Source organism: Suncus etruscus, chromosome 4 (assembly GCF_024139225.1).
Source record: "Suncus etruscus isolate mSunEtr1 chromosome 4, mSunEtr1.pri.cur, whole genome shotgun sequence".
Taxonomy (NCBI): Eukaryota; Metazoa; Chordata; class Mammalia; order Eulipotyphla; family Soricidae; genus Suncus; species Suncus etruscus.
Window position 1 is genome coordinate 69,005,525 of NC_064851.1, and position 25,504 is coordinate 69,031,028.

The 25,504-nt window shown below is 42.0% G+C and overlaps 1 protein-coding gene across 1 annotated transcript; it reads right to left on the reverse strand.

The window, feature by feature from the left end:
• Window positions 1-5,596: 5,596 nt before the first annotated feature.
• Window positions 5,597-23,532, reverse strand: COQ3 (coenzyme Q3, methyltransferase). The gene is made up of 7 exons (XM_049771339.1): window positions 23,426-23,532; window positions 16,535-16,661; window positions 15,158-15,310; window positions 13,064-13,163; window positions 12,531-12,773; window positions 8,352-8,511; window positions 5,597-6,002 (listed from the first exon to the last, which is right to left on the reverse strand). The coding sequence occupies exons 1-7, from the start codon at window positions 23,508-23,510 to the stop codon at window positions 5,866-5,868; spliced, it is 1,005 nt and encodes a 334-aa protein (XP_049627296.1). The 5' UTR covers window positions 23,511-23,532; the 3' UTR covers window positions 5,597-5,865.
• Window positions 23,533-25,504: the final 1,972 nt, after the last annotated feature.

The window sequence follows — 25,504 nt, forward strand, 5'->3', positions numbered from 1 at the left end:
CCACTGAAGTTTCCTGGCATAAGACCAGCTCTAGGCTCTAGCAAAATAGTTTGTCTAATCCAAGTCTTTGTCTGTAGTGCCAATACAGTTTTATTTTTCAAACAGTATCTGTTGTTGGCAAAAGATCCTGGAATCTGCATATCCTACATTGAAGTCAGGCAGGTGTCGAGCATCCTCTAGTTTCACCTCACAATTAAAGGGCAATGTAGAGAGCCCTGTCCAGTAAGCAGGACATTATTGTTGTTTAGTCTTTTCAGTGTTAAGGGAAGTCTCTTTTGAGTAGGTCGATGTCAGAGCAGCAGTAGGGTCTTCCCTGGTAGAGGATTGCTAGTAGAGGTGATGTTATAGACAATGTTGGTTGTTTTGTAGGTGGCTTTCCTAGTTCAGGGGTGAATGAAGAATGCCCATTCTTCTGAGGCCTGCGCCAGATCATTATGTCAAAGTTCAGGGTGTAAGATACAATTGCACTACAAGTTTTTTGTGTTCCCATCTCTATTAGATAAGAACTTATTTGTATGTATAGAATTTCACCATTTTAATGTGCTTAGATGCATGAGGGATTCTATGTGATGCCTGGGATTAAACCAGATCAGTCAAATAAAATCCAAGAACCTTAAACACTATACTATATTTCCAGCTCTGCTGTTTTTCTTTTTTTGTTTGTGTTTGGGCCATACCCAGAAGCACTTAGGGGTTACTCCTGGATCTGCACTCAGAAATCAAATCCTGGTAGACTTGGAGGACCATATGGAATGCCAGGGATTGAATTTGGGTAGGCCACATGCAGGGCCTACCAACTATGCTACCAACTATGCTATTTGCTCCACCGCCCCCCCCCCCCTGTTTATTTTTGGGGGTGTGCCACACCCGGCAACTCTCAGGGGTTACTCCTGCCTGGCTCTGCACTCAGAAATCGCTCCAGGCAGGCTTAGAGGAACATATGGGATGCTGGGAATCAAGCCGGGGGCTGTTCACAATTGGCCGCATGCAAGGCAAATGTCCTACCACTGTGCTACCACTCTCCCATCCCCCCCACGCTGTTGTTTTTAATGTTCCATTCTAAACCATCTAAACCAAAGTTTTTGTTTTGCACCTATCAGTTTTCCCCCTTACATCTGTTTAGACTAGTTAACTTGATGAATGTCCAAACTTTCCATTTTGCTTGACTTTTTATGGTTTCTTTTGCTTGCTCACTTTCCCCCAGTAGTTGGTCTCTTTGATTCTGCCAAAAGAATAATACCTTAGCTTCTAGCGGCTCCATTTTTGGGGATACAGATATCTAATCTTTGTAACTGTTGAAATCACTGTAACACACCAAAAAAGAATTCAGTCCACAAGGAAAATTGTGTCTACTTTAGCCTTAAAAGAAAAGTGTTTGTGTGTGTGGAGTGGGGGTAGAGAGGCAGGGGGAAGATTTAGACACAAAAAAGGCAGTGTCTTAATAAAATAAGCTATTTTGGTGAAAATAAATAGTCCAACATGATGAGAGCAGAAACAGAAAGGTTGGGTTTGAATTATGAAAGGATTTATAGAATCATCTACAGAGGCTCTTACCATGTAGGCTGCGAAACCTTCTCTGGAAATGACAGCCTAAAAGATTGGAGTATTGTTTGTTTCGCCGCATACCAGATAGCAGTGGTACTAAGGCTTACTCTGGCTCTATGCTCAGGAGTGTCAGGGTGTCAGGATCGGAACAGTATAAGTCACATGCAAGCCAAGTGCCTTAACTCCTGAACTCTGGTCCCCTAAGCCTAGAACCCTAAGCCTAGATTTAAATAAATTTTCATTAAGAGTTCATTGTGGACAATATCATGTACTTATTTTGTATCACATCAGGACAAAAATTCCAGATTGCTCACTCCACAATAAGTTTAATCTTTTCACTGTAAGGGAGAACAGTTTTTTTTTTTTTTTTTTTAGGGTTTTGGGCCTTACCTGATGACACTCATGGGCTACTCCTGGCTATGTGCTCAGAAATCGCTTGTGGCAGGCAAACCCCAACATGGGGAGACCCTACTGCTACCCTGGTATTAACTTTACTCCAAGGAGTGTTCCCTTGACACCCAGATGACTCAGTGACAGCAGCACCTTGCTTGCAGGGTAGGATGCTCCGCATCTGATGGTGAGGTGAAACTGGAGGACGCTCTACATCCTGACTTCTATGAAACACAGAAACCAGAATCTTTAATTACAGAAACCAGACAACAACAGCTAATGTGTGAAAATATTTCACCACAGAAAATGACTCAGGGATTGGACAACCTAGTATGCCTGGAGCCCAGAATTGGTCTTATGCCAAAGAACTTCAGGGATAAGGTCTCTTTGTATTTAGGACAAGGCTTCTTTTACCATTTTACCCATATTTTGCTGGACCTATGCAAAAAACAACACTTGCCACTCTTACACCAGTATTGCTGTATTTTTTTTTTAACTCTTACCATCAGCCTGACATCAATGAAAGAAATGCACAGAATCCAGAGTCTTTAAATATAAAAGTCTGATACCAACTATAGCTAAAGTGTGAAAAAGTTTCACCGGGACCTTGAGAATGACTGGAGTTGGATAGACTGGTATGCCTGGAACCCAGAGTCTGTCTTATGCCAATAAACTTCTGGGGTGAGGCCTTGTTGTAATCAGGTCAAGGATTTTTTCTCCCATTTTCTCCATTTTTCTGGACCTATGCAAACTTTGGCGATTGCCACTATCACACCTTTACTATATTTTTTTACTCTTATCCTTTAAGGAAAAAAATACAACTTACTGAACTTAAAAACAAACTACTGTAGTAGAATGCCTGTCTCAAAAACAGGCAGGGGATGGGAAGGGGGGAGGGGGTAATGTTGCACTGGTGAAGGGGGGTGTTCTGGTTATGACTATAACCCAAATATGATCATGTTACTTAAATAAAAAATATATTTAATAAAAAAAAACTTACTAGGGGGCCGGGCGGTGGCGCTGGAGGTAAGGTGCCTGCCTTGCCTGCGCTAGCCTAGGACGGACCGCGGTTCGATCCCCTGGCACCCCATATGGTCCCCCAAGAAGCCAGGAGCAACTTCTGAGCGCATAGCCAGGAGTAACCCCTGAGCGTCACAGGGTGTGGCCCAAAAACCAAAAAAAAAAAAAAAAAACTTACTAAACTTTCTGCTGGTGCTTCATTGAATTCAATGTGAGTAAATAGTTTTCAAAAATACTCTCCTTTCTCTTTCATCTCTTTAGTTTTTCTTTCAACTTTCTATTTTTTTAAAAAAAAATGTTGCTTTTGGTCTTCCTAAAAATGTATTATTATCAGTTATGTCAACTATGTAATGCATTTTCTTTAATTAAAAAAAAAAAAGAAATCGCTTCTGGTGTGGGGGACCATATGGGATAACAGGGATCAAACCAAGGTCTGTCCTTGGTCAGCAGCGTGCAAGGCAAACGCCTTACCACTGCACTATTGCTCTGGCCCAGATCTTTTTTTTTTTTTTTTTTTTTTTTTTTAGTTTTTGGGCCACAGTTGGTGGTACTCAGGGGTTACTCCTGGCTCAGTGCTCAGAAGTTACTCATGGAGGCTCAGGGAATGATGTAAGACATAGGAGATAGAACCCAGGTTGGCCATGTATAAGGCAAATGCCCTACCTGCTGTGCTATAGCTCTGGTCTGCAGATTCTGATTTTTTTTTGTTTTGGTTTTTGGGCCACACCCGGTGACGCTCAGGGGTTACTCCTGGCTATGCACTCAGAAGTCCCTCCTGGCTTGGGGGACCATATGGGACGCCGGGGGATCAAACCGCGGTCCGTCCAAGGCTAGCGCAGGCAAGGCAGGCACCTTACCTCTAGTGCCACCGCCTGGGCCCCAGATTCTGATTTTTAATTAATAGGTATCAATCATATACAGTAATGCAAGCATCCATTAGGTTTTATATTGACATCTAAAATATATACTGTTCTCAACTTTCACTTGGTCTATGGTTTAAATTCACAATGATGATCCTTCTATTATCATAATGCAGGTAATGTAGGTGTTATAATATTCTATAATATTATAATTATTCTATAATATTCCATAAGAGTGACTAAACCGAGGGCTGGAGAGATAGTACATCAGGTAAGACACAGAAGGCTATGATGAAAAAGAAATAATATTTAAAAGTTAAGGGAAATCTCTATGATGTTGGAGAATTATGGATGTATCGGCTATGTATAAGAAAATCTCATTAAGGGGGCCGGGCGGTGGCGCTAGAGGTAAGGTGTCTGCCTTGACTGCGCTAGCCTAGGACGGACCGCGGTTCGATCCCCCGGTGTCCCATATGGTCCCCCAAGCCAGGAGCGACTTCTGAGAGCATAGCCAGGAGTAGTAACACCTGAGCGTCACCGGGTGTGGCCCAAAAAACCAAAAAAAAAAAAAAAGAAAATCTCATTTTAAGGGTATATAAGCTTGAGTTGGCCCTTGTAAGACAATATTCATTAACTTAATTTTTTTCTTTTTTGTTTTTGGGTCACACCTTGCTGTGCTCAGGGGTTACTCCTGGCTCTGTACTTAGGAATTACTCTTGGAAGGCTCGGGGGACCATCTGGGATGCTGGGAATCGAACCTAGGTCTGTCCTGGGTCGGCTGCATACAAGGCAAATATTTTACCACTGTGCTATCTCTCCGGCCCTCACTTAATTGGCAAACGCCCAGCTGCTGTCTATCTCTCTGACCCTCAATTTTAAAATTTGGAGGGCCAAAGAGATAGCACAGCATTTGGCATTTGCCTTGCACGCAGCAGATCCAGGACAGATGGTGGTTTGAATCCTGGCATCCCATATTGTCCCCCAAGTCTGCCAGGGCGATTTCTGAGCACAGAGCCAGGAGTAACCCGAGCGCCATGGGTGTGGCCCAAAAATAAAAATAAAATATAAAATTTGGGGGGAGGGAGCTCTTTAAATAGGGGACCCTGAAAAAATGGTGAAGGGACATGGAAACTGGTATAAGAGTACATTGGAAGAATTATAAGCATGCAAATCCTACCATTAACAATATTAAAATTAATGAAAAAAAAAAGAATATTGTTTCTAGAGGGACCACGTGGCAATCTAACTTGGTTCACTGTGTGCAAAGCAATCGCCTTACCTGCTGTATGATCTCTACAGCTACCATCAACCCCCCAAATATATATATTTGTGAATTTTTTTATTGTTTTGGTTTTGGCTTGGGAATTACTCCTGGCATTGTGTGGGGTACTATGTGGAATGCTAGCAATTGAACCAAGATCAGATGTGTACAATGTGAGCACCCTACATGCTATATTATGTTTTCGGCCCCCCAAAAATATAATTTTATTTTCCACAGTGTAAGAGATTTCAAACTATTTTACTTTTTTATCAGGAAGACATATAAGTGCCTTCAAAAAAGAAAAAGAAATAATGAAGGGCCAAAGCGATAACACAGCAGATTGGGCTTGTATGTGACCTACCAGGGTTTGATCCCTGGCATCCCATATAGTCCCCCAAGCCTGCCAGAAATAATTTCTGGGCGCAAAGCCAGGATAACCCTCTTAGTGTGTCCCCAAAACTGAAACCAAAAAAAAAAAAAAGAAAGAATGAAAACGAAGTAACAAAGAACACAAATGATATCAATTCTTTCAAATATATTAGCATATGTGCATATGCATGTGGGAAAAATCTGAGCATAATCTATGAGATGAAGTGTGTTCTTTACATAAGGCTAAAATTTTTTACATCTGGTAGTGCAAATGAGCCATGTAGTGACAGGAATAAAACTTCGTCTCTGAGTCATATCTCCAACTTCCAAAACAATTCACCTCCTCAGCTCATGATATACATTTAGTTGGTGGAGATTTCAGCTTGGAATTATTCTGTTTCTTCTTTTAAAACAAGTTCATCAGGTGTTTTTTTTTTTCTGATCTTCAGATTTCACAGCATGAGCTGCATAATTAAGACTGGTATTTTCAGTCCAATGCCAGTGGCCTGAGAAAGGGTTGTACACCATGCCTGCCACTGTCTGAACTGACAGACCATCTGAAAAGATTCAGAAAAAATATCTTTAATCAGAAACCTGAGCACTACTATTAACTTACCATCTAAACAAGAACAGTTTGTGAGTGTGAAGCAAAATAGTTTTAATCAAAGAAATTTAAAGGGATGTGGGGAGGAAAGACAGTGAGAGATACATGTTTAAGAGACAACACTGGCTGCTCCAGAGGGAACAATGCCCATAAATTTAAAAAAACATTTCACAGGGCCCTGAGCAACAGCACAGTGGGTAGGATGTTTGCCTTGTATGCAGCCAACCAAGGTTCAATCCCCAGCATCCCACATGGTTCCACAACCCCAACAGTGTTAAGTGCTGAGCACAGTTCCAGGAGTAACCCTGAGTACCACCAGGTGTGGCACCAAAACAACAAATAAAAACAAGAATTCAGAATCTTTTTTTGCTTGGGGGACCATATGGGACCTGGCTTGGGGGACCATATGGGATGCCAGGGGATCAAACCACAGTCTGTCCTAGGTTAGTGCGTGCAAGGCAAACACCCTACCGCTTGTGCCACCGCTCCAGCCTCAAGAATTAAGAATCTTAAATAAAATCTACATATTAAAAAGAAATCCCTAATTAAAAAAAAAAACTCCAGGAGCCGGAGTGGTGGTGTAGCAGTAGGGTGTTTGCCTTGCATACGGCTGACATAGGACAGACTGCAGTTTGATCCCCTGGCGTCCCATATGGTCCCCCAAGCCAGGAGCGATTTCTGAGTGCATAGCCAGGAGTAATCCCTGAGTGTCACTGGATGTGCTCTCCCTGCAAAAACCCCACTCCAACAAAAATCTTATAATCATAACTGTTCATTCCTATAGTGCAGAATATAAACTCTAGAGAAGACTACTTTGAAGGGTCAAAGCCTTAGTACAAAAGGTAAATAGGACACATAGGGGCCGAAGCAATAGTATAGTGGGTATGGTGCTTGTCTTGCATGTGGCAGACTGGGGTTCAATCCTTGGCATTCCATAGGGTCCCCCGAGTACTGCCAGGAGTAATTCCTGAGCACAGAGCCAGAAGTAACCCAGGCATCATCAAGTGTGATCCAAAAGCAAAAACAAAATAAAACAAAAAATACCCCCACAAAAAAACAAACAGACAAAAAACCAAAACAAAACAGGCACAGAAAAACAAACAAAATTAAGCATCTAATTTGCATTCAGCCAACCTCAGTTCAATCTCTGGAACCTTACATGATCCCTAGAGCTAACCCCACAAGTGATCCCTGATCGAAGAACCAGAAATGAGTATACCTAGGTGTGGTCCAAAAACCAAAACTAAAACCATAATAAATATGAAAAAAAATCCAGGGGCTAGAGGAATAGCACAGTGGATAGGATGCTTGCTTTGCATGTTGCTGACCCAGTTTAGATTCTTAGCATCCTATATGGTTCTCCGATCCTACCAGGAGTAATTCCTGAGTGCAGAGCTGAGAGTAAACTCCTGATCACTGTTGGGTGTGGCCGCCAAATCAATTCCATCTCTGGAGCCTCTTAGTGACTCTTGGTTAGTGATCTTTGTGAATCATATGTATAGAACATATATCAGAGTTGTTAAAATTACATGAGCTATATATGCGTAAAGAGGCTCAGTGTTTGGAATTTTTTAAATACTCAAAAATTAGATATTGTTAAAAAATCAAATGATTGAGCTGATAAAGTATACTTGTAAAATATTTTATATTCTACTTTTAGCAAATTTATCTGCAAGAACTTTAAATCATCGTGCAATGTTATGGGCTAATAAAATTCAGAGTCAGTCAAATTTATTAATATATTGTTATAGAAGAGAAAGCATAAAACTAAGTACTCAACAGGTTGGTCACACACAAAATTAATTGATGTGCTATTACTTGATAGTAATTCAACACATACATCAAGTGCTTACAATATATAAAGCAGAGCTAGGTATTATAGTGAATATAAAGTTTTGAGACCAGAAAGGGAACAAAGACAAGACTAACTATAAATACCACAAAATACATATGTGAGAAGGAACTTCAAAATGTATTTAAATATGAAAGAACTAAGAAAAAGAATATGCAAGAATAATGATCCAAGCAGGGTTTCTCTAGAGTTAAGTAGGAATGTATAATTAGTATCACATCCTTAATTGAAGACTAACAGCCAAATAGTATTCACTATGATTTGCTTTGCTTTGAGTTAGGAACCACAAATGATGACATCTAATTAATCCTAACTTTAAGCAGTTTATAATTTAGTTGAAATGAAAGCAATATCCAAAAAATAGTGTCCAATTTAATGAAATGCTGGGTTGCATGGGTAACTTTAGTTCAGTTAGAGACCTTGGGAACTGCAAACATGCTTAATACTTACTTGATTCTACAATGCTTTCTAGTTGTTCAGGTGAAACAAACTTCTCCCAGGAATGAGTACCTCTTGCTACAATACCTGCAATTTGCTCTGCAAACACAATCCCCAAGGCATAGGACAGCTGAGTTCTGTTGACTGTAGTAATAAATAAAGAACCACCAGGCTAAAAAAAAAGATAAATAGAAGCAAACATATAAATGTAAGATAATCAGGTAAAAGCTAGCTCAAAGTCTACCGTTCCTTCCAAATAATTTTAGTGGTGTTCATAAATATAGTAAAATGTAATTTATCCAAATAGTATTTTTTTTGCATTGGGAAATTATTAAAGACAATCTACTTGGGGACCAGAGTGATAGTACAACAGGTAGGGTGTTTGCCTTGCATGCAACCCCCTTAGGTTCAATCTTTAGCATCCCATATGGTTCCCTGAGCACTTCCTACCTAGAGTAATATATGAGGGCAGAGTAAGTACTGAGTACTGCTTGGCATGGCTTCCCCCCAAAACAAAGAAGGCAGTCACTATGAACAAACTGAATTTATATAAAAGTGATTATCAATCCTAAAACCTTACATTACTATGACATATTTATATCATATCAATTCTTCCATACATATTAAACACTTTTTAATTAATATATGAGTTATACTAGTTTATTTCCTTGCCTATTTCACACACACACACACACACACACATATATATATATATATATTGAACATATATCAATGTCTTCTCTTTGAGTGCTAATCTCATCTATTCTACATATATACTGAACATATATTAATATCTTCTCTTTGAGTGCTGACCTCATTGGTACCTGTTTGGTACAAATGCAGCTATGCCTATTATGGAGGTAAGTGCTGTCAGAAGCAGTCTCTTACCAAAACCAAAAATGACTAAGCTTGGAAATTTTTGTTTCGTTTTTATTTCATTTACATAAAAAATAACTGTTTAGTCCTTTTTGCACTTTGGGGCTACTAATAGTAATAGTGTTTCCAGTTAGAATGTAAATGTCCCCTTCCTCTTTTATATACTCCAGTCTCATGAATGTGAGAGAAGAGGCCCTCAAAATAACATGACAGAGATTAAGAGAAAAGATATCAAGAGGTCAGGGTGATACCTCAAAGTGGTAGAGTGCACATGTCAGCTAGGCACTGTACCAGAAGTAGCCCCAAGAAACAAGAAGAAAAAAAAAAAAGAAAGAGAATGTCAAATACCACCCTGAATCAAAATAAAATAGAAACAAAGAAGTTTGGGGCTGAAGTGATAGCACAGAGGGCACAGTGTTCCTTGCAATGGCTGAACCAGGTTCTCTCCCCAGAATCCCATATGGTCCCTCGAGCCTGCCAGGAGTAATTTCTGAGAGCAGAGCCAGGAGTAACCCTCAAGGGTCACCACATGTAGCCCATAAACCAAAGCAATAAAATAAAGTTCTGAAATATATCCTAAACTAAAAAATGAAATAAGACATTATTTCATTGTAATGTTTCTCTGCAAAACTCTAGTAAATCTAAAATATCTTATTAAGAATTCTTAAGTGGGGACTGGAGAAATAGCATTGAGGTAAGGCGTTTGCCTTTCATGCAAAAGGTCATTGGTTCGAATCCCAGCATCCCATATGGTCCCCCGGGCCTGCCAGGAGCAATTTCTGAGCATGAAGCCAGGAGTAACCCTGAGCATTGCCAGGTGTGACCCAAAAACCACAAAAAAAAAAAAAAAAAAAAAATCTTAAGTGTAGATTTTCCCCCTCAATAGAAATGGGAAGACGAAAGTAGGACTATGTAACTTGTGTTGTAAAATCTTATTCTCAGGAAACAATGGCAAAAAAGAGTATGGACTTTTTTGGTTTGGTTTGGTTTGGGAGCCACAGCCACTAATACTCAGGGCCAACTTATTCTTGGCTCTGTACTTAATATCACTCCTGGTAGGCTCTGAGGACCATATGTAACTCTGGCTCTCAAAATTCATATACTTAAAAAAAAAAAAAAAAAGACTACTGGAATTGAAGCAATAGTACAATGAGTAGGAAGTTTGCCTTGCACATGCTGACCCAGGTTCCATCCTTGGTAGCCCATATGGTGTCCCCCACCCCAACCCTGCCAAGGTCTAATTCCTGAGTGCGGAGCCAGAAATAACCCCTGAGCACCACCAGTGTGGCCAAAAATCAAACTTTTGGTTCTAACAAACCAAAGTTAAAAAATAAAGGTTTCTTGGGGCCGGTGAGGTGGTGCTAGAGGTAAGGTGTCTGCCTTGCAAGTGCTAGCCAAGGAAGGACCACTGTTCTACCCACCCCCCCACCCCCCCCCCCCCCCGCATCCCATATGGTCCCCACAAGCCAGGGGCAATTTCTGAGCATTTAGCCAGGAGTAACCCCTGAGCATCAAACAGGTATGGCCCAAAAAAAAAAAAAAAAAAAAAGAAAGAAAGAAAAGAAAAAAAGAAAGGTTTCTTAAGAAAAAATCTGGGTTACTTCTGGGGGGGGGGGAGTATCCCCCACAACCAGCAATTCTTAACGGCTATTCCTGACTCTGCACTCATACTCATATTTGGGAGACACATGGAATACCAGTGATTGAACCTTAATAGTCTAGAGTACAGGCGGGGGTCGGGTGGGGAGAAGGGAGACTTGGGACATTGGTGATGGGAATGTTGCACTGGTGATGGGTGGTGTTCTTTACATGACTGAAACCCAAACACAATCATGTATGTAATTAAGGTGTTTAAATAAATTTAAAAAATAAAAAAATATATATTGACTATATGCAAGGCAAATATCCTACCTGCTATATGATCTCCCCAGCCCCAAATGCAGGTTTGTTATTGTTTTGTTTGGTGGGCATAGTGGTACTCAAGACTTACTCCTGATAGTGTTCAGGGAACCCTAAGTGATGCCAGGGATTGAACCAGGGTCCACTACGTGCAAAGAAAGTACCTTAAGTTAACATTTAATGTGTTTCTTTTCTTTTCTTTTCTTTTTTTTTTTTTTGGTTTCAGGGTCATACCCAGCAGCGCTTAGGGGTTACTCCTGCCTCTGTGCTCAGAAATCGCACCTGGCAGGCTTGGATGCCGGGATTTGAATCACTGTCCTTCTGCATGCAAGGCAAATGCCCTTCCTCCATCTATCTCTCTGGCCCCACTTAATGTATTTCTAACCTCAAAGCAAAAAAAAAAAAAACCTGTTTCAAAATCCTGATAGCAGCTTTCATTTTGGAGTTTGATTTCTGGCATCATCCCACAAAGATACCAAGCCCTACAAGTATGACTCCCAACACAATGCAACCAACAGCACCAGGTGTGTTCAGGGACAACAAAAGACACAATATGTAGTGTTTAAAGGGCCATGTGATTGATGCTGAGGACCGGGCTCTGAGTCTTGCTTATGCAAGGTATGTACTAATGTACTATACCACTTGAACTACATCTCCAGCCTTTATCTTTACTTCTTGACTTTATAGTTTTTCTCTTGAATATCTGAACAACAAAACTGATTACTAACAATGACTAAGTTATTTATTTGGATTTAAAGGATTAAACTGTTACAAATTAAATTAGCATCAAGTAAAAAAAAATAGCATCAAGTTCATGCAATGGCAAGAATCAACAGTAATCTTAAATCTCACTTACACATCTAATGAGCTTTGATTTAAAGATCTGGTGACCCTAGAAATCTCTCCAATTCTAATCTTCACTGCTTGATTTGTTCTGTTTGGTTTTATGGTACCAGAGATCAAACCCAGGGCTTCAAACACGCAAGGCATGCTTGTAACAATATTTTCCCTACCCTCCTAATTTTCTTGCATATAAGGTCATGTGAAAACACATCTTTGAATATTCCTTTATGTTTGAGCTGAAAACTTATATGTATATGTATATATATCAGTTATTTAAAAAATTATGTTAATAATGATTTCTATTTATTTTTAGATAATAATCCAAATCAGTATTTTAGAAAGTATCATTTAATGCCTATCATGTATTTAATACTGATACTACATATTTGCGTTTCAGCACCAACAATCTTCACAATACTGGATCTGGAAAATATCGAGAGCAAATTGAGAGGCAGAAGTAACCTCCAATAGCGATGCAGTCCCTAATCCTGGCTTCATTTTCAAGTACTATGAAACAACTTATTGCTATGAAGACACATAGTCAAAAGGGAAAACAAAACCTATAAGTCTTACTTTTAACACTTGACAGCAGCACTGTACAAATTTTTCTAGATTGATCACATGTTCTACAACTTCAGAAGCAATTACAGCATCAAATGTCTCTGCAGCATCTTCCACAATGTCTTCCAGGGCACATGCTCTGTACTCTACCCTCTTATCCAGGACTGGGTCAAATGATTTATGGTGCTCCGCCATTTTAATGTTCTCATCCACAGGATCAATTCCAGTAACGAATGCCCCAAGTCGTGCAAGAGGCTAATGGCACACACATAAAAAGAAATTCCACTCAAAAAAGGTCAACTTAGAAACAAAATAAAACACATTAGCAATCTAATGAATCAAGGTCAATCCCACCACCAGTGTCCACTACCTTCCATCATTGTGCTTCCCATAACACTTCACCTTGCCTGCCAGCCTGCCAGTATAACAAGCCCATTATAAGTTTAGATTGTTAAAGTTTGGGTCTCTTGATTCCATTGTTGTTGCCTTTGGTTTGAATATTTAGTCCCCCTGCCAAAAAATGACAGGGAAACTGAATCACTTACTTCTGTTAACAATCCGCCACCACAGCCAACGTCAAGAATCTTCAGTCCAGATAATGGTGTTCCTGGCTGATGATTAACAATTCTTTTTAAAAGGTTATCTCTATTTTGAAGGATTTAAAACATAAAAGCAAATGACTTTATTAATGAAAGTCTTAAAATTGTACAAACGTTTTTTAAGTAACAAGGAATGTACACATAACCTCAGAGATACAAGGCAAAGACCTACATCCCTGGCCAAAAGCACATACTTTATTTTTTCTTGGGGGTGGGGGAGGGTTTTTGAGACATACTCAGCAGCTCTCAGAGGTTATTCCTGGCTCTGTGCTCAGAAATCACTCCTGGCAGGCTGGGGGAGGTCATATGAGATGCTGAGGATCCACAACTAGTGGGTCGCAGTGTATAAGGCAAACACACTAGCCCTACCTACTGTGCTGTCTCTCTGGTCCCCAAACATACTGTCTATTGGTTCATACCTAATAATACTCAAGGCCTAGTCCTACCTCTGTGTTCAGGGGCCACTCCTGGCAGTGTCCTGGGGATCACATTTCTACACCAGGAATAGACAGCCCTGGATCTGTCTTGGCTCATACTTGCCCCAGGGTGAGCTCATACCAGACTACAACTTGAGTATCAGCAATGACTTGCTTTGAAGGCAGATTTCCCTACCTTGGCATATAAAAGTGAGATGAAATGAGGAGATGCCTCAGGACACCCTTTTTTTTGGGGGGAGCACACCCGTTTGATGCTCAGGGGTTACTCCTGGCTAAGCGCTCAGAAATTGCCCCTGGCTTGGGGAGGACCATATGGGACACCAGGTGATCAAACCACGGTCCTTCCTTGGCTAGCGCTTGCAAGACAGACACCTTACCTCTAGCGCCACCTCACCGGCCCCAGGACACCCTAACTTTGACTTTGCATATGTGCTAATAACAATATCAGTCATTATTGACACTTGACAGCCAAAACCATGATTGAGGAGAACTCTTCCTGGGACCTTGAAGAAAGTCTCTGGGTGAGCAAACAGCTTCAGGGTGAGAGTTGGGAATTTGCAATTACAACCAGCTCACAGGTAAACTACCATGTGTTCAGCCAAACAAGGGTCTCTACTTTCAGTCAGAGCCACTTTCTTAAAAACTACCAGACTTAAAAACTGACATGTTTGATTTTTTTCTGTTTTGGTATTTAATGATTCAGTAGCTCAGTAATTAAAAGTGCCCAAACTCCCTTTTCTGGCACTAACTCTGGAAAAAATCTAATTATGAAGTTCCCTGGGCTGCCAGAGTCTGACATTCTATATCCCGTAGAGTGCTTTGTATACATCAGCTGCATAAAAGATTTAATACATACATGCAGTCTGTCTCAAATGATGACTAACTCAGCTTTTACAGCATCTAGCACTATCTCTGCAAGTTCTCAGACAGGCATTTTGAACTGTCTGTCTCATTAGTATTCCCTAACTCAGAACTGCTCATAGGTGAATATGCTATAAGATGACCTAGTTCCCATTCACAGATTCAATTATAATTAACCTGACAATGTGCAAATGCTTTAAGATGATTTGTGACACAGGCAAGAATCTGGGTGATGCTATTACAATGACACAGAACAAAATCCTCCGAATCTCAAAAATAAACAAAATTAATCTGTAGGAGGTAAAATGGGGGAGGGTCACACGTGACTGTGTTCAGGGTTTACTCTTGCCTCTGTTCTCAGGAATCACTCCTAGACATTCTCATGGGGTGCCAGAAATAGATCCCGCCATGTGCAAGGCAAACACCCTACCTACTGTACTATCTCTCCTGCCCCAAAATTAAATATTTTAAGCCTAACTGTAAGAATAAAATGAAGAAGAAAATGAATTCTATTTTTTGGTTTTTGGGCCTACCCAGTGGCATTCAGGGGCTCTGGCTCTGCACTCAAAAATTGCTCCTGGCATGCTTGAGAATCATATGTAATGTTGGGGATCAAAACCGGGTCCATCCTGGGTCAGCCGCATGCATGGCAAATACCCTACCGCTGTGCTATCCCTCCGGCCCAGAAAATGAATTCTTGATCAGAGCTGCATTTAAAGGCTTAGAATTTGTGGACTGTTACCTAATAAATGGCACTCTCAGATCGTTCATAGAATGAAGAGGTTTATATATTCCTTGTTCATCCCACCATTTGTGTGCCAGACTCAAGAATGTCTTTACTTCATTACTGTCCACAGTGGTTTGAGAAGTACTGTACAATCTTGTCCAAAGAAACCTGAAAAGTCCAAATAAGAAGCCAAGCAAAAACTTGAGAAAACTTACTAGTGGAAAATGTACTCAGAAAACAGTAAAAATATTAATACTACAGAAAACTTTTCATAAGTTAGGAACTGTATTTGTAAAATACAAATTCAGAAAGCTGTTATTTTTATTCAATCTTAACACTTAAAATATATATTTATATACCTCATATTTATGTTTTACTTATCACTTACAAACAGAGCACTGAATTATGTGTCATATTATCAAATTATAAAAAATACTTCCCTAAGTACTATAGTCTGGGATGCTGGGGCTCGAACCTAGGGTCAGCCACGTGCAAGGCAAACGCCTTACCCATTGTGTTATCATTTCAGTCCCATTCATTAGACAGTTTAAAAGCGGTAAATCATTCTTGGGTTTGAAGTTTTATTTATTTATTCATTTGTTTTTGGGCCACACCCGGCAGTGCTCAGGGGTTACTCCTGGCTCTACGCTCAGAAATCACTCCTGGCAGGCACAGGCGACCGTATGGGATGCGGGGATTTGAACCACTGTCTGTCCTGGATTGGCTGTGTGCAAGGCATATGCACTACCACTGTGCTATCTTTCCGGCCAAGTTTGAAGTTTTAGAAATATAAACATTTGGGGGCGGGGGAGAGAATCAGAGTAGCTGAATCAATACTACTCTCTGATCAAAGTACATGTAGTCCCTATTACTTAATGACAGGGTTCACTAAACACAATTACAAAGCTAGAGTTAAACATGTTAGGGCCCGGAGAGATAGCACAGAGGCGTTTGCCTTGCAAACAGCTGATCCAGGACCAAAGGTGGTTGGTTCGAATCCCGATGTCCCATATGGTCCCCTGTGCCTGCCAGGAGCTATTTCTGAGCACACAGCCAGGAGTATCCCCTGAGCACCGCTGGGTGTGGCCCAAAAACAAACAAAAAAAAACATGTTATAACTGTTTGCCATAACAATGAGCAAACTTGGGGCCGGAATGGTAGCACAGTGGTAGGGTGTTTGCCTTGCACACAGGCGACCCGGGACAGACCCGTGTTTGATCCCCGGCATCCCATATGGTCCCCCGAGCCTGCCAGGAGTGATTTCTGATTTCAGAACTAGGAGTAACCCTTGAGCACTGCAGGTATGGCTCCAAAACAACAATAACAACAAACCCAAAACAGAGGGGAGGGATAAAAAAAAAAAAAACCAAAACAACCAGTAAACAAACTTACCTGTAATTTTTCATTCTATTTAAGTAGGGTAAAGTCATTCCATATGATTTGAACCGTAGGTTCCTATATTCACCAAAATTCCATGGCTTAATTTGTAGGATCCTACTGAACTGGTTCCCTGAATAAGCTGAAAAAAGAAATTAAATGTTCAGAGAAAGCAAGGTGGTGTATATATATCTTGATTTTTCATGCAACTAAATAATGTTCCAGAGTGATAGCACAGCAAGTAGGGCATTTGCCTTGCATGCTGCAGAGCCAGGTTCAGTTCCCTGCATCTCACGTGATCCCCAAGAACGGCCAGTAGTAATTCCTGAGTGCAGAGTCTAAAGTAACCCCTGCACACTACCAGATGTGGCTCCAGAACAAAATAGTTATTTTATATTATCTATATATAATTTTACGTTATAATAAAGAAAATTTCCCTTATCTTTGAATTTTATTATAAAAATATAAATGGTGTATTCTACTGATTATACAACTTTAAGTTAATAACGAAAAATTAGTAATGATATATAACATGTTTTATTCCATTACTTTATTTATTGTATTTTGGTTTGGGGGCCACATCTAGGAATGTTCAGTGGTTACTACTGACTCTGTGCTCAGGAATTACTCCTTGCATGCTCAGGGGACCATGCAGGATGCCTGGGATCAATCCCAGGTTGACCATGTGCAAGGCAAGTATTCTACTCGCTGTACCATCATTCTGTTATTTAAAAAAGCTTTTTATTATTATTATTTTGGGTTTTGGGCCACACCTAGGGGTTCACGGGTTATTCCAGGCTCAATACTCAGAGATAATTCTTGATGGGCTCATGGGACTACTATATGGGGTGTTAGGGATTAATGCTGGGTTCACCACATGCAAAGCAAGGCCAGCATCTTATAAGCTGTTAGTATCTAGTTTCTTTCTCTTCCCTCTCTCATTTTTGGGCCACACCCATGGCGATCAAAGGTTACTCCTAGCTCTGCACTCAGGGGTCATTCTTATAGTACTGCTCAAGGAACCATATGAGATGCCGAGGATCAAACCTGGGTCAGCACTTGCAAGGCTAATGACTACCCACTGCGCTATTGCTCTGGCCCCTATACTTTTTTAAAAAATAGATATCATTTCCAGTAAAAAACCATGGCCAAAGCCATTATTAATGATGCTTAAGCTAAGCTATACCTAGCCAAATATACATAAAGCTTATACTTGAACCACTAAGCTATACTTACAAGTAATGCCCTGGGAACATCAAAGCCACATACGTGGCAGTGCTTAGGCTTACTTGCCCCAAATAAAGAGCCATCAATACATTTAACTATTTGATAGCTTTCTTTTTATTTTTAGGGAAGAAGGGGTTTTGGGTCACACCTGGTGGCACTCAGGAGTTATTCCTGACTCTCTGCTCAGAAATTGCTCCTGGCAGGCTTGGGGGATGGGGGATGGGACTATATGAGATGCTGAGAATCAAACCGGGGTCTGTCCTGGGTTGGCTTCATGCAAGACAAATGCCCTCCCATTGTGCTATTGCTCCGGTCCCTATTTGATAGCTTTTAATGTTATTTATGATAAGGGTAGAAAAAATTTCCAGGACCAGGTTGTTTGCCTTGCATGCAGCTGACCAAGAGTAAAGATTGTGGTATGGTCTCATCCTAAAAGAGTAGTAATGAACAGTTTCATGTTCCTTTTGTGGTGATCATCTTTACGAGAATTTTAAAAAATATACAAAATAAATGTACATATAGGTGGTAAAACCCAAATAAGGGCTGTGGTTCAATTAATCAATGTTACTATCAATTTTCTGGCACTAATAATCACTAATAATCACTGAGTATAAAATCACTAAGAAATTAGGTAAAGATATATGGCAATTTTTGTGATTTCTCTTGAGTGTCACCTTGTTTAAACTTGTTTTCAGGCTACTTCTAGTAGACTCCAGAAATTTGCTCATATGGTTCTCAGGGAAACATTTCACATACAAAGTATACATTCTTGTTTTCTGAGTTATTTCCCTTGCTCCTAAATATATTTGGTGGTGGTGGGAAAGTGGGGTTGCATCAAGCTGTGCAGTGACAACTCTTGGCTTTGTGCTCAAAGGCCATTCTTTAAGGCCATATGCCCAAAGACAATAAACAATGCCAGGGCTCAAACTAGGGTCTGCTGCATACAAATCAAGTGCCTTAACCCTTTACTATGTTTCTGTGCCCAACGTAAGTTTGTTGTTATTTTTGTGTTTGGGGTCACACCTGGCAGGGCTCAGAGGCTACTCCTGGCTCTATGCTCAGAAATCGCCCCCGGCAGGCTTGAGGGACCATATGGGATGCCGGGACTAGAACCGCTGTCCTGCATGCAAGGCAAATGCCTTACCACTGTGCTATTTCTCCAGCCCCTGGCTTACTTTTTGTGGAAGAGAGGCACCCCACCCTCAGTGCTCAGAGTATATTCCTTGATGTGTTCAGGAATCACTCTTGGCAGAGCTCAAGGGATTCTGTGCCGAGGATCAAATACAGATTGGTGGAGTGCAAGGAAAGTGCCCTTCCAACTATACTAGCGTGTCAGCCTACAGTCCCCATCGTTTTTTTTTTGTTTTTTTTTTGCGCCACACCCAGCTTTGTACTCAGAAATTGCTTCTGGCAGACTCAGGGGACCTAGGAGATGCTGGGGATCAAACTCTAGTTGGCCACATGCAAAGCAAATGCCCTAACTGTTGTGCTATCAGCCCCATAGTCACCATTTTAATAGATGGTACCAGAAATATAGTATAGGGATGAAGGTACTTGCTTTGCACATGTCAATCCAGCTAGGGCCCTGACGTGGAATATGCCTGACCCTCCTGCTTCCTCAGGGTTCACTCCAGGGCAAAGAAGCAAGTCCCTGAGTACTTCTGGGTATAGCCAAACCTTCACCTTCAAAATAAGCATTAAAAATTTTTTTTTTCTTTTTGAGGGGACTATATCAGATGCCAAGGATCAAATGTGGGGAAAGCAAATGCCTTACCTGCTGTACTATCTCTCTAGCCCCTAAAAATAAATTTGTGAGGGGATCCACACCTGGTGGTATTCCTGGCTCTGCACTAGGAATTATTCATGGGGGCTCAGGGGATCACATAGCATACAGGAATCAAACTGATCAGCCATGTACAAGGTCAGAGCCATCTTCCCGGTCCAGTAAGTTTTCCTTTTTGTTTGGTTTTGGACCACACCCGGCGGCAAAAGGGGTTACTCCTGGCAAGCTCAGGGACCATATGGGATGCCGTTGATGGAACTTGGGTCAGTCATGTGCAACATAAATAAATGCCCTACTTGCTGAGTAGGAGCTCCAGCTCCTAAGCTTTTAATATTAAAAATCCCAAAGGGTATACTATACAATATCTCTCCCCTTTCTGATTTGTTATTCTAAAAAGCAATCAATACTACTTCATCAAACGTGTAACCTTCAGGAGTCAATACATATATTTTACTATACCAAGTTCTTATTTTATTCTACTGTATAGAGTGCTTACCTGTGGTTCCATGATTTCCATTTACCTAAAGTAGGTGACAGTCAAAAATAGGATCCAAATATTCAAAATAGGATATACAATAGATTTTTAGTGCAAGAGGAGGTCTCTATACCCTGCAGTTCTCAGGGCTTACTTTTGGTTCTGTATTTGGAGAACTGACCCCTCAAAGAAAAAATAATTTATTCATACAACTTTTCTTATAGCATGTTTTTGTTAATCTTTTACTGTACCTAAATTTACCTTTGTCACAGATATGAATAGGTAGCAAACTACATAAATACACATACTAACTTGTCTAAAGTATCCAGAGATTGTAGTAACACAGAGGACTATAAGGATCCTAGGATCGAACTTGGGTTGCCATGTGCAAGATAAATGCCCTATCTGCTTTGCTATTACTACTCTGACCCCCTCTGAAGTATGTTATTTCTTTCCTTTTCTTTTTCTTTTTCTTTTTTTTTTTTTTTTTTTTTTTTTTTGGTTTTAGGGTCACGACCAGCAGCGCTCAGCTTAGTCCTGGCTCTGCATTCAGAAATTGCTCCTGGCAGGCAAAGGGGAAATTTATGGAATGCCAGGATTTGGACGAGTTCATCCTGGATCAGCTGCGTGCAAGACAAATGTCCTACCGCTGTGCTATCTCTCTGATTCCAAATTTTTGTTTTTTTGGGGAGGCCACATCTGGCAGTGCTAGGGGATTACTCCTGGCTCTGTGCTCAGAAATTGCTCCTCACAGGCGTGGGGGACTATATGGGATGTTGGGGATCAAACCCGAGTCTGTCTCGGGTCAGCCATGTGCAAAGCAAATGCCCTACTGCTGTGCTATTGCTCCAGCCCCTGAAGTATATTTTAAAACCCTCTTAATTTATCACTTCCTTGAAGATTTACATACAAAAATGAAATTTTGAAAGAATTATATAAATTGGGTCCAGGGAGACAGTACATGCTCTGCTTATGCGAGGCCCAGATTTAATCCTCCAAACCAATTGGGTCCCAAAGCACTGAACAGAGAGAGTGACTCTTAAGCACCAAATTAGTTGTAGTCAGTATTAGACATAACCAAAACAAAAAAAATACATAAACAGTAAACTAATCTATATGATAAGGAGGTATAAAGGCCAGACTAAAATTTATAGTAGAGCAACTGCCTTGTATGTGTGAGGTATGTGAGATCCTGGGTTCAATCCCGGTACAACAACAAAAAAACCAAAACCCCACACAAACTGGATTTTACTTTTTGTTTTTTATGAGCCACATCGGGTAGCACTCAAGGGTTACTACTGGCTCTACTGAGCAACTGCTTACTAAGCGCTAAGCAACCGCTCCTGGCAGTCTCGGGGGACCATATGTGATGCTGGGAGTAGAACCCACATCTGACCCTTGTTGGCCACGTGCAAGGCGAATGCCCTACCGCTGTGCTATCACTCCAGCCCTGGATTCTAGGCTCAATAGAAAACCCCTATTTCCATTTCATCTCCCATTTTTTGTTTTGTGGTCACATTCAGCAGTACTTGGGGTCATTAGTAGTAGTAGTAGTGACACCCAAGTAATGATGAATGTCACTATTATTATTGGCCCACCTTTTTTTTTTTTTTTTGGTTTTTGGGCCACACCTGGTGTCACCCAGGGATTGCTCCTGGCATGGGGGAGCATATGGAACGTAGGGAGATCGAACTGCGGTCTGTCCTAGGCTAGCGCTGGCACGGCAGACACCTTACTGTTTGCGCCACTGCTCCGGTCCTGGCCTACTTTTTAATATAGTTTGATCTTTTTTTTGTTTTGTTTTTTTTTTTTGAGTCACATGTGGTGCCAAAGGACAACCCAAATTTCCCACATGTAAAGTATTCCATATACTTGGTCCACAAAGTCATCTCTCTCGCTCCTTAGTTGATTTCTGGGAAATTAATCCCTCAGTTATTAGTACTGTCAGAATTTTCAAGAGTTTTAAAAATTATCTCAAACTAAAAGTGAACTTGTATTAATAGACTGTTATTAATCTTCCTTTACCTTAAATCTGTGATTCTTCAGGTATTTGAGATTGAAAAGGATGGGGGGAGTTTCACTTAATTCACTGAAAAACTTATTTATAGAGAACCTATGGATCACTACATTGACAGTAATCACGATCTCTTTGTTACCAATATATTATTTCCAGCAATTAACATTTGCCTGGATTAACCTAGAAAGACTAAATTTGCGTGCCTAGGTCCTATATTCTAGACAGCTACCAAATGTCAGATATTGAACTCAAGTCTGATCATTTTTTAGCTGAGTCATTTCCCACTGTCTGCAGGATGTCTGCAGGCCACGGAAATAACAAGGCCTGAAAAGTCTGTCATCCTTTGCAACTCTACCTTCACTTCCTACCATCCCATTTCTTTATTTTTTAAGGGACATGCAAGTTTCCCAGAAACCTCATGTATTGATCACTGGTTTCTGTAGGGTGCAGTCAATGAGCAGATCTAAAAAAAATGTCGGAATCATTTTGCCACGTGGATTCCATAGATTAAGTTTTTGCTGGCTGCATTGTTTTTCATTCTGAGTCCCAATTTTATTGTGGGCCTTTATGACTACTGGCCCACTTTTTAATATAGTCTGATCTTTTTTCTTTCCTTTTTTTTTGAGCCACATGTGGGCAATGCTTAGGGATTACTCCTGGAGGTGCTCGAGGAACCTTGCGGAATAACTGGGCTCTGAATCCGGGTCAGCCACTCAAGGCCAGTGCTCTACCCCAGTTCTTTAATTTATTTTTCGGGCCCACCTAAGTAGTACTCAGATGTTCCTTCTAGTTCTGCACTCAGGAGTCACTCCAGGTGTGTGTGTGTGGGGGGGGGGGGGGCGGCTTGAGGATACCCTTTAGGGTCCTGGGGATCTAACCCCGGTTGGCTGCGTGCAAGGCAGCAAGCAGCCAATCCTAGAACTCCCAGGGGCGGCCGCCCGTGTAACACACATGTTATGTTCAAGGACTCTGAAATCAACTTGGCTTTGCGGATATGGCTGAGACCCTACTTGCGGGTTGCTACTGAATGACTCAACTGTCCTTTGCAAGCAGGTGGAGTGCGTTTCTTGATGCGGCGGGCAGGAGTCGGTCGACCTATTCTCTAGCCAACAGTAATGGAGCTGCTTCCTTCCACTCGAGAACGGGGAGTCGTGGGCGTCCGAAAGCCGGATCAGCGCGGAGCAACGCCGGCTTTGAGGCGCCGCCTGCGCGCCGAAGCCTGGAGGAGTTCAAGGGAAGGAGGGCACGACGGCCCTAGAGGCGGACCCCCGCCGTCCCGTCTCCGCCGGCCTCCTAACATCAGAGGCTCCCGGGGGCCCGGCGGCACCGTCCGGGCCGGAGACCCGCGGCGCTCGACCCCGCTCGCGCCCGCCAGGCCGGGGCGCACGGCGCTTCCGCACCCACCTGCCGAGAGGAGACGCGGCCTCCGAGCCTCGGCACCCCGGAGCCCGCGCTCGAGCGCTCCTAGAAGACGGCCGCCGGAGCTCATGTCGAAGCAAGCGGAAACAGGTGAAAACCTGGCGAGACAGGCGCCACCGCGCTTCCGGTCCCCCGGAAAAGGAGCGCCCGCGCGAAGGTTCCGCGCTCGCTCTGTCCGTCCGTCCGTCCGTCCGTCCGTCCTTCGCGGCCGGGAGCCAGCAATCGCGGTCGCTCCATTTCTGGGTGCCCAGATGCATGTTCAGCATCTGGCGGATCGTGCCTAGTTCGAGTATTGAACGTCTTTATGATCAAAAATATCTAACTTCACGGCAGTAGCCATTAGTTATACTATGTCTTGAACCCTGTGCCAGTCAACGTCTCCCGACGTTTATTCCAAGGCACCGATGCTTTGAATTTGCAGAATCACTTCTTCCTAAAGGTAGAAATGCTTATCTTGTTTGACTCTTTTTTTGGGGGGAGGGGTGTTTTCAGTTTGGGGTCACACCCAGCTGGCACTCTGGCAGGCTCAGGGGACCAACTGGGATACTGGGGATAAAACCCGGTCAGCCAGTGCAAAGTAAACGCCCTGCCCGCTGTGCTATTGCTCCCGACCCGGTGCTCGGCCCCCTCCAAGGCGTTGGGGGGCCACAATAAAAAGTTAGCATTTCGGGCCCGGAGAGATAGCACAGCGGCGTTTGCCTTGCAAGCAGCCGATCCAGGACCAAAGGTGGTTGGTTCGAATCCCGGTGTCCCATATGGTCCCCTGTGCCTGCCAGGAGCTATTTCTGAGCAGACAGCCAGGAGTAACCCCTGAGCACCGCCGGGTTTGGTCCCCCCACCCCCCCCCCCAAAAAAAAGTTGGCATTTCCCCCCCCCACACACACACACACAAGCGTACAGCCATTGCTATTATCCCGGTAAGGTGTATCGTTAGAAACTTATTAACCTGCTCAGGCTAAGGCACTTTGTTTAGAGTTGTTTTTCCTTTACTTAAGCTTGTGTCTCATCTGCCGGTGCTGAGGGGTTACTAGATACGCACTTTTTTTTGTTTGTTTGTTTGTTTGTCTTGGTGCCACATCTGGCGACACTCAGGGATTAATCCTGGCTCTGCGCTCAGAAATCTCTCCTGGCTGTCTTGGGGAAGGACTATATGGGAGGCAGGGGTCGAACCCAGGTCCGTCCCGGGTCAGCCACGTGCAAGGCTACCTACCTTGTGCTATGGTCTGCGCTCTGGTCCCTGGATTTGCATTTTAGGATCAGTCCTGGCAGTCCTCAGAACCATATATGGTGCCAGGGATTAAACCACAAGCCATGTGCCGACTGCATAAGCACCTTACCCTATGTTCCCAACTTTTACTATTTAATGTACAGACGCCCTGTATTTTAGGTAGATAAGGTTAATTGCCAACATTATAGGCAAAATATTGTACATTTTGAGCAGGTTAGATTAGTCAAGTGTTGCTTGTATTCCTGAAATTTACTGCTCAGTAAATCTCCCACTTAAGGCTACTTCCTCCTAAGGTGTCTAGACTAGACTTCAGTTGTTATGCTCTTCAGAGCTCCTTTCAAGATATCTCCAACTGAAGGCAAAACGCATTACATGTGTGAGCATGTTACAAGTTAGCATGTGTTACAAGTATCTGGAATGGCAGATCCAAAGAGTAATCTTTTAAATGGTTTAAAAAAATTTAAATATTTTTTTCCTTTGGTTTTTGGGCCACACCCGGTGATGCTCAGGGGTTACTCCTGGCTACGTGCTCAGAAATCGCTCCTGGCTTGGGGGGACCATAGAGGATGGGTGATCGAACCACTGTCCATCCTAGGCTAGCGCATGCAAGGCAGAGATGTCTTACCTCTAGCACCACCACTATTTATTTTACTTAAAAGAGGTGAGAAGAGCAAGAGAAAGATGTGTTCAACAAAGGTCTTCTCCGGAGTAGAAAATACTGAAGTTAGTCTATAGTTGTTTTCTGGGCCACCCTGAACATAATCAGGACTTTCCCAATGATGCCTAACAGTTGTATTGGGAACACTAGCAATTGTGGCATGGTAGATAGCTAATTG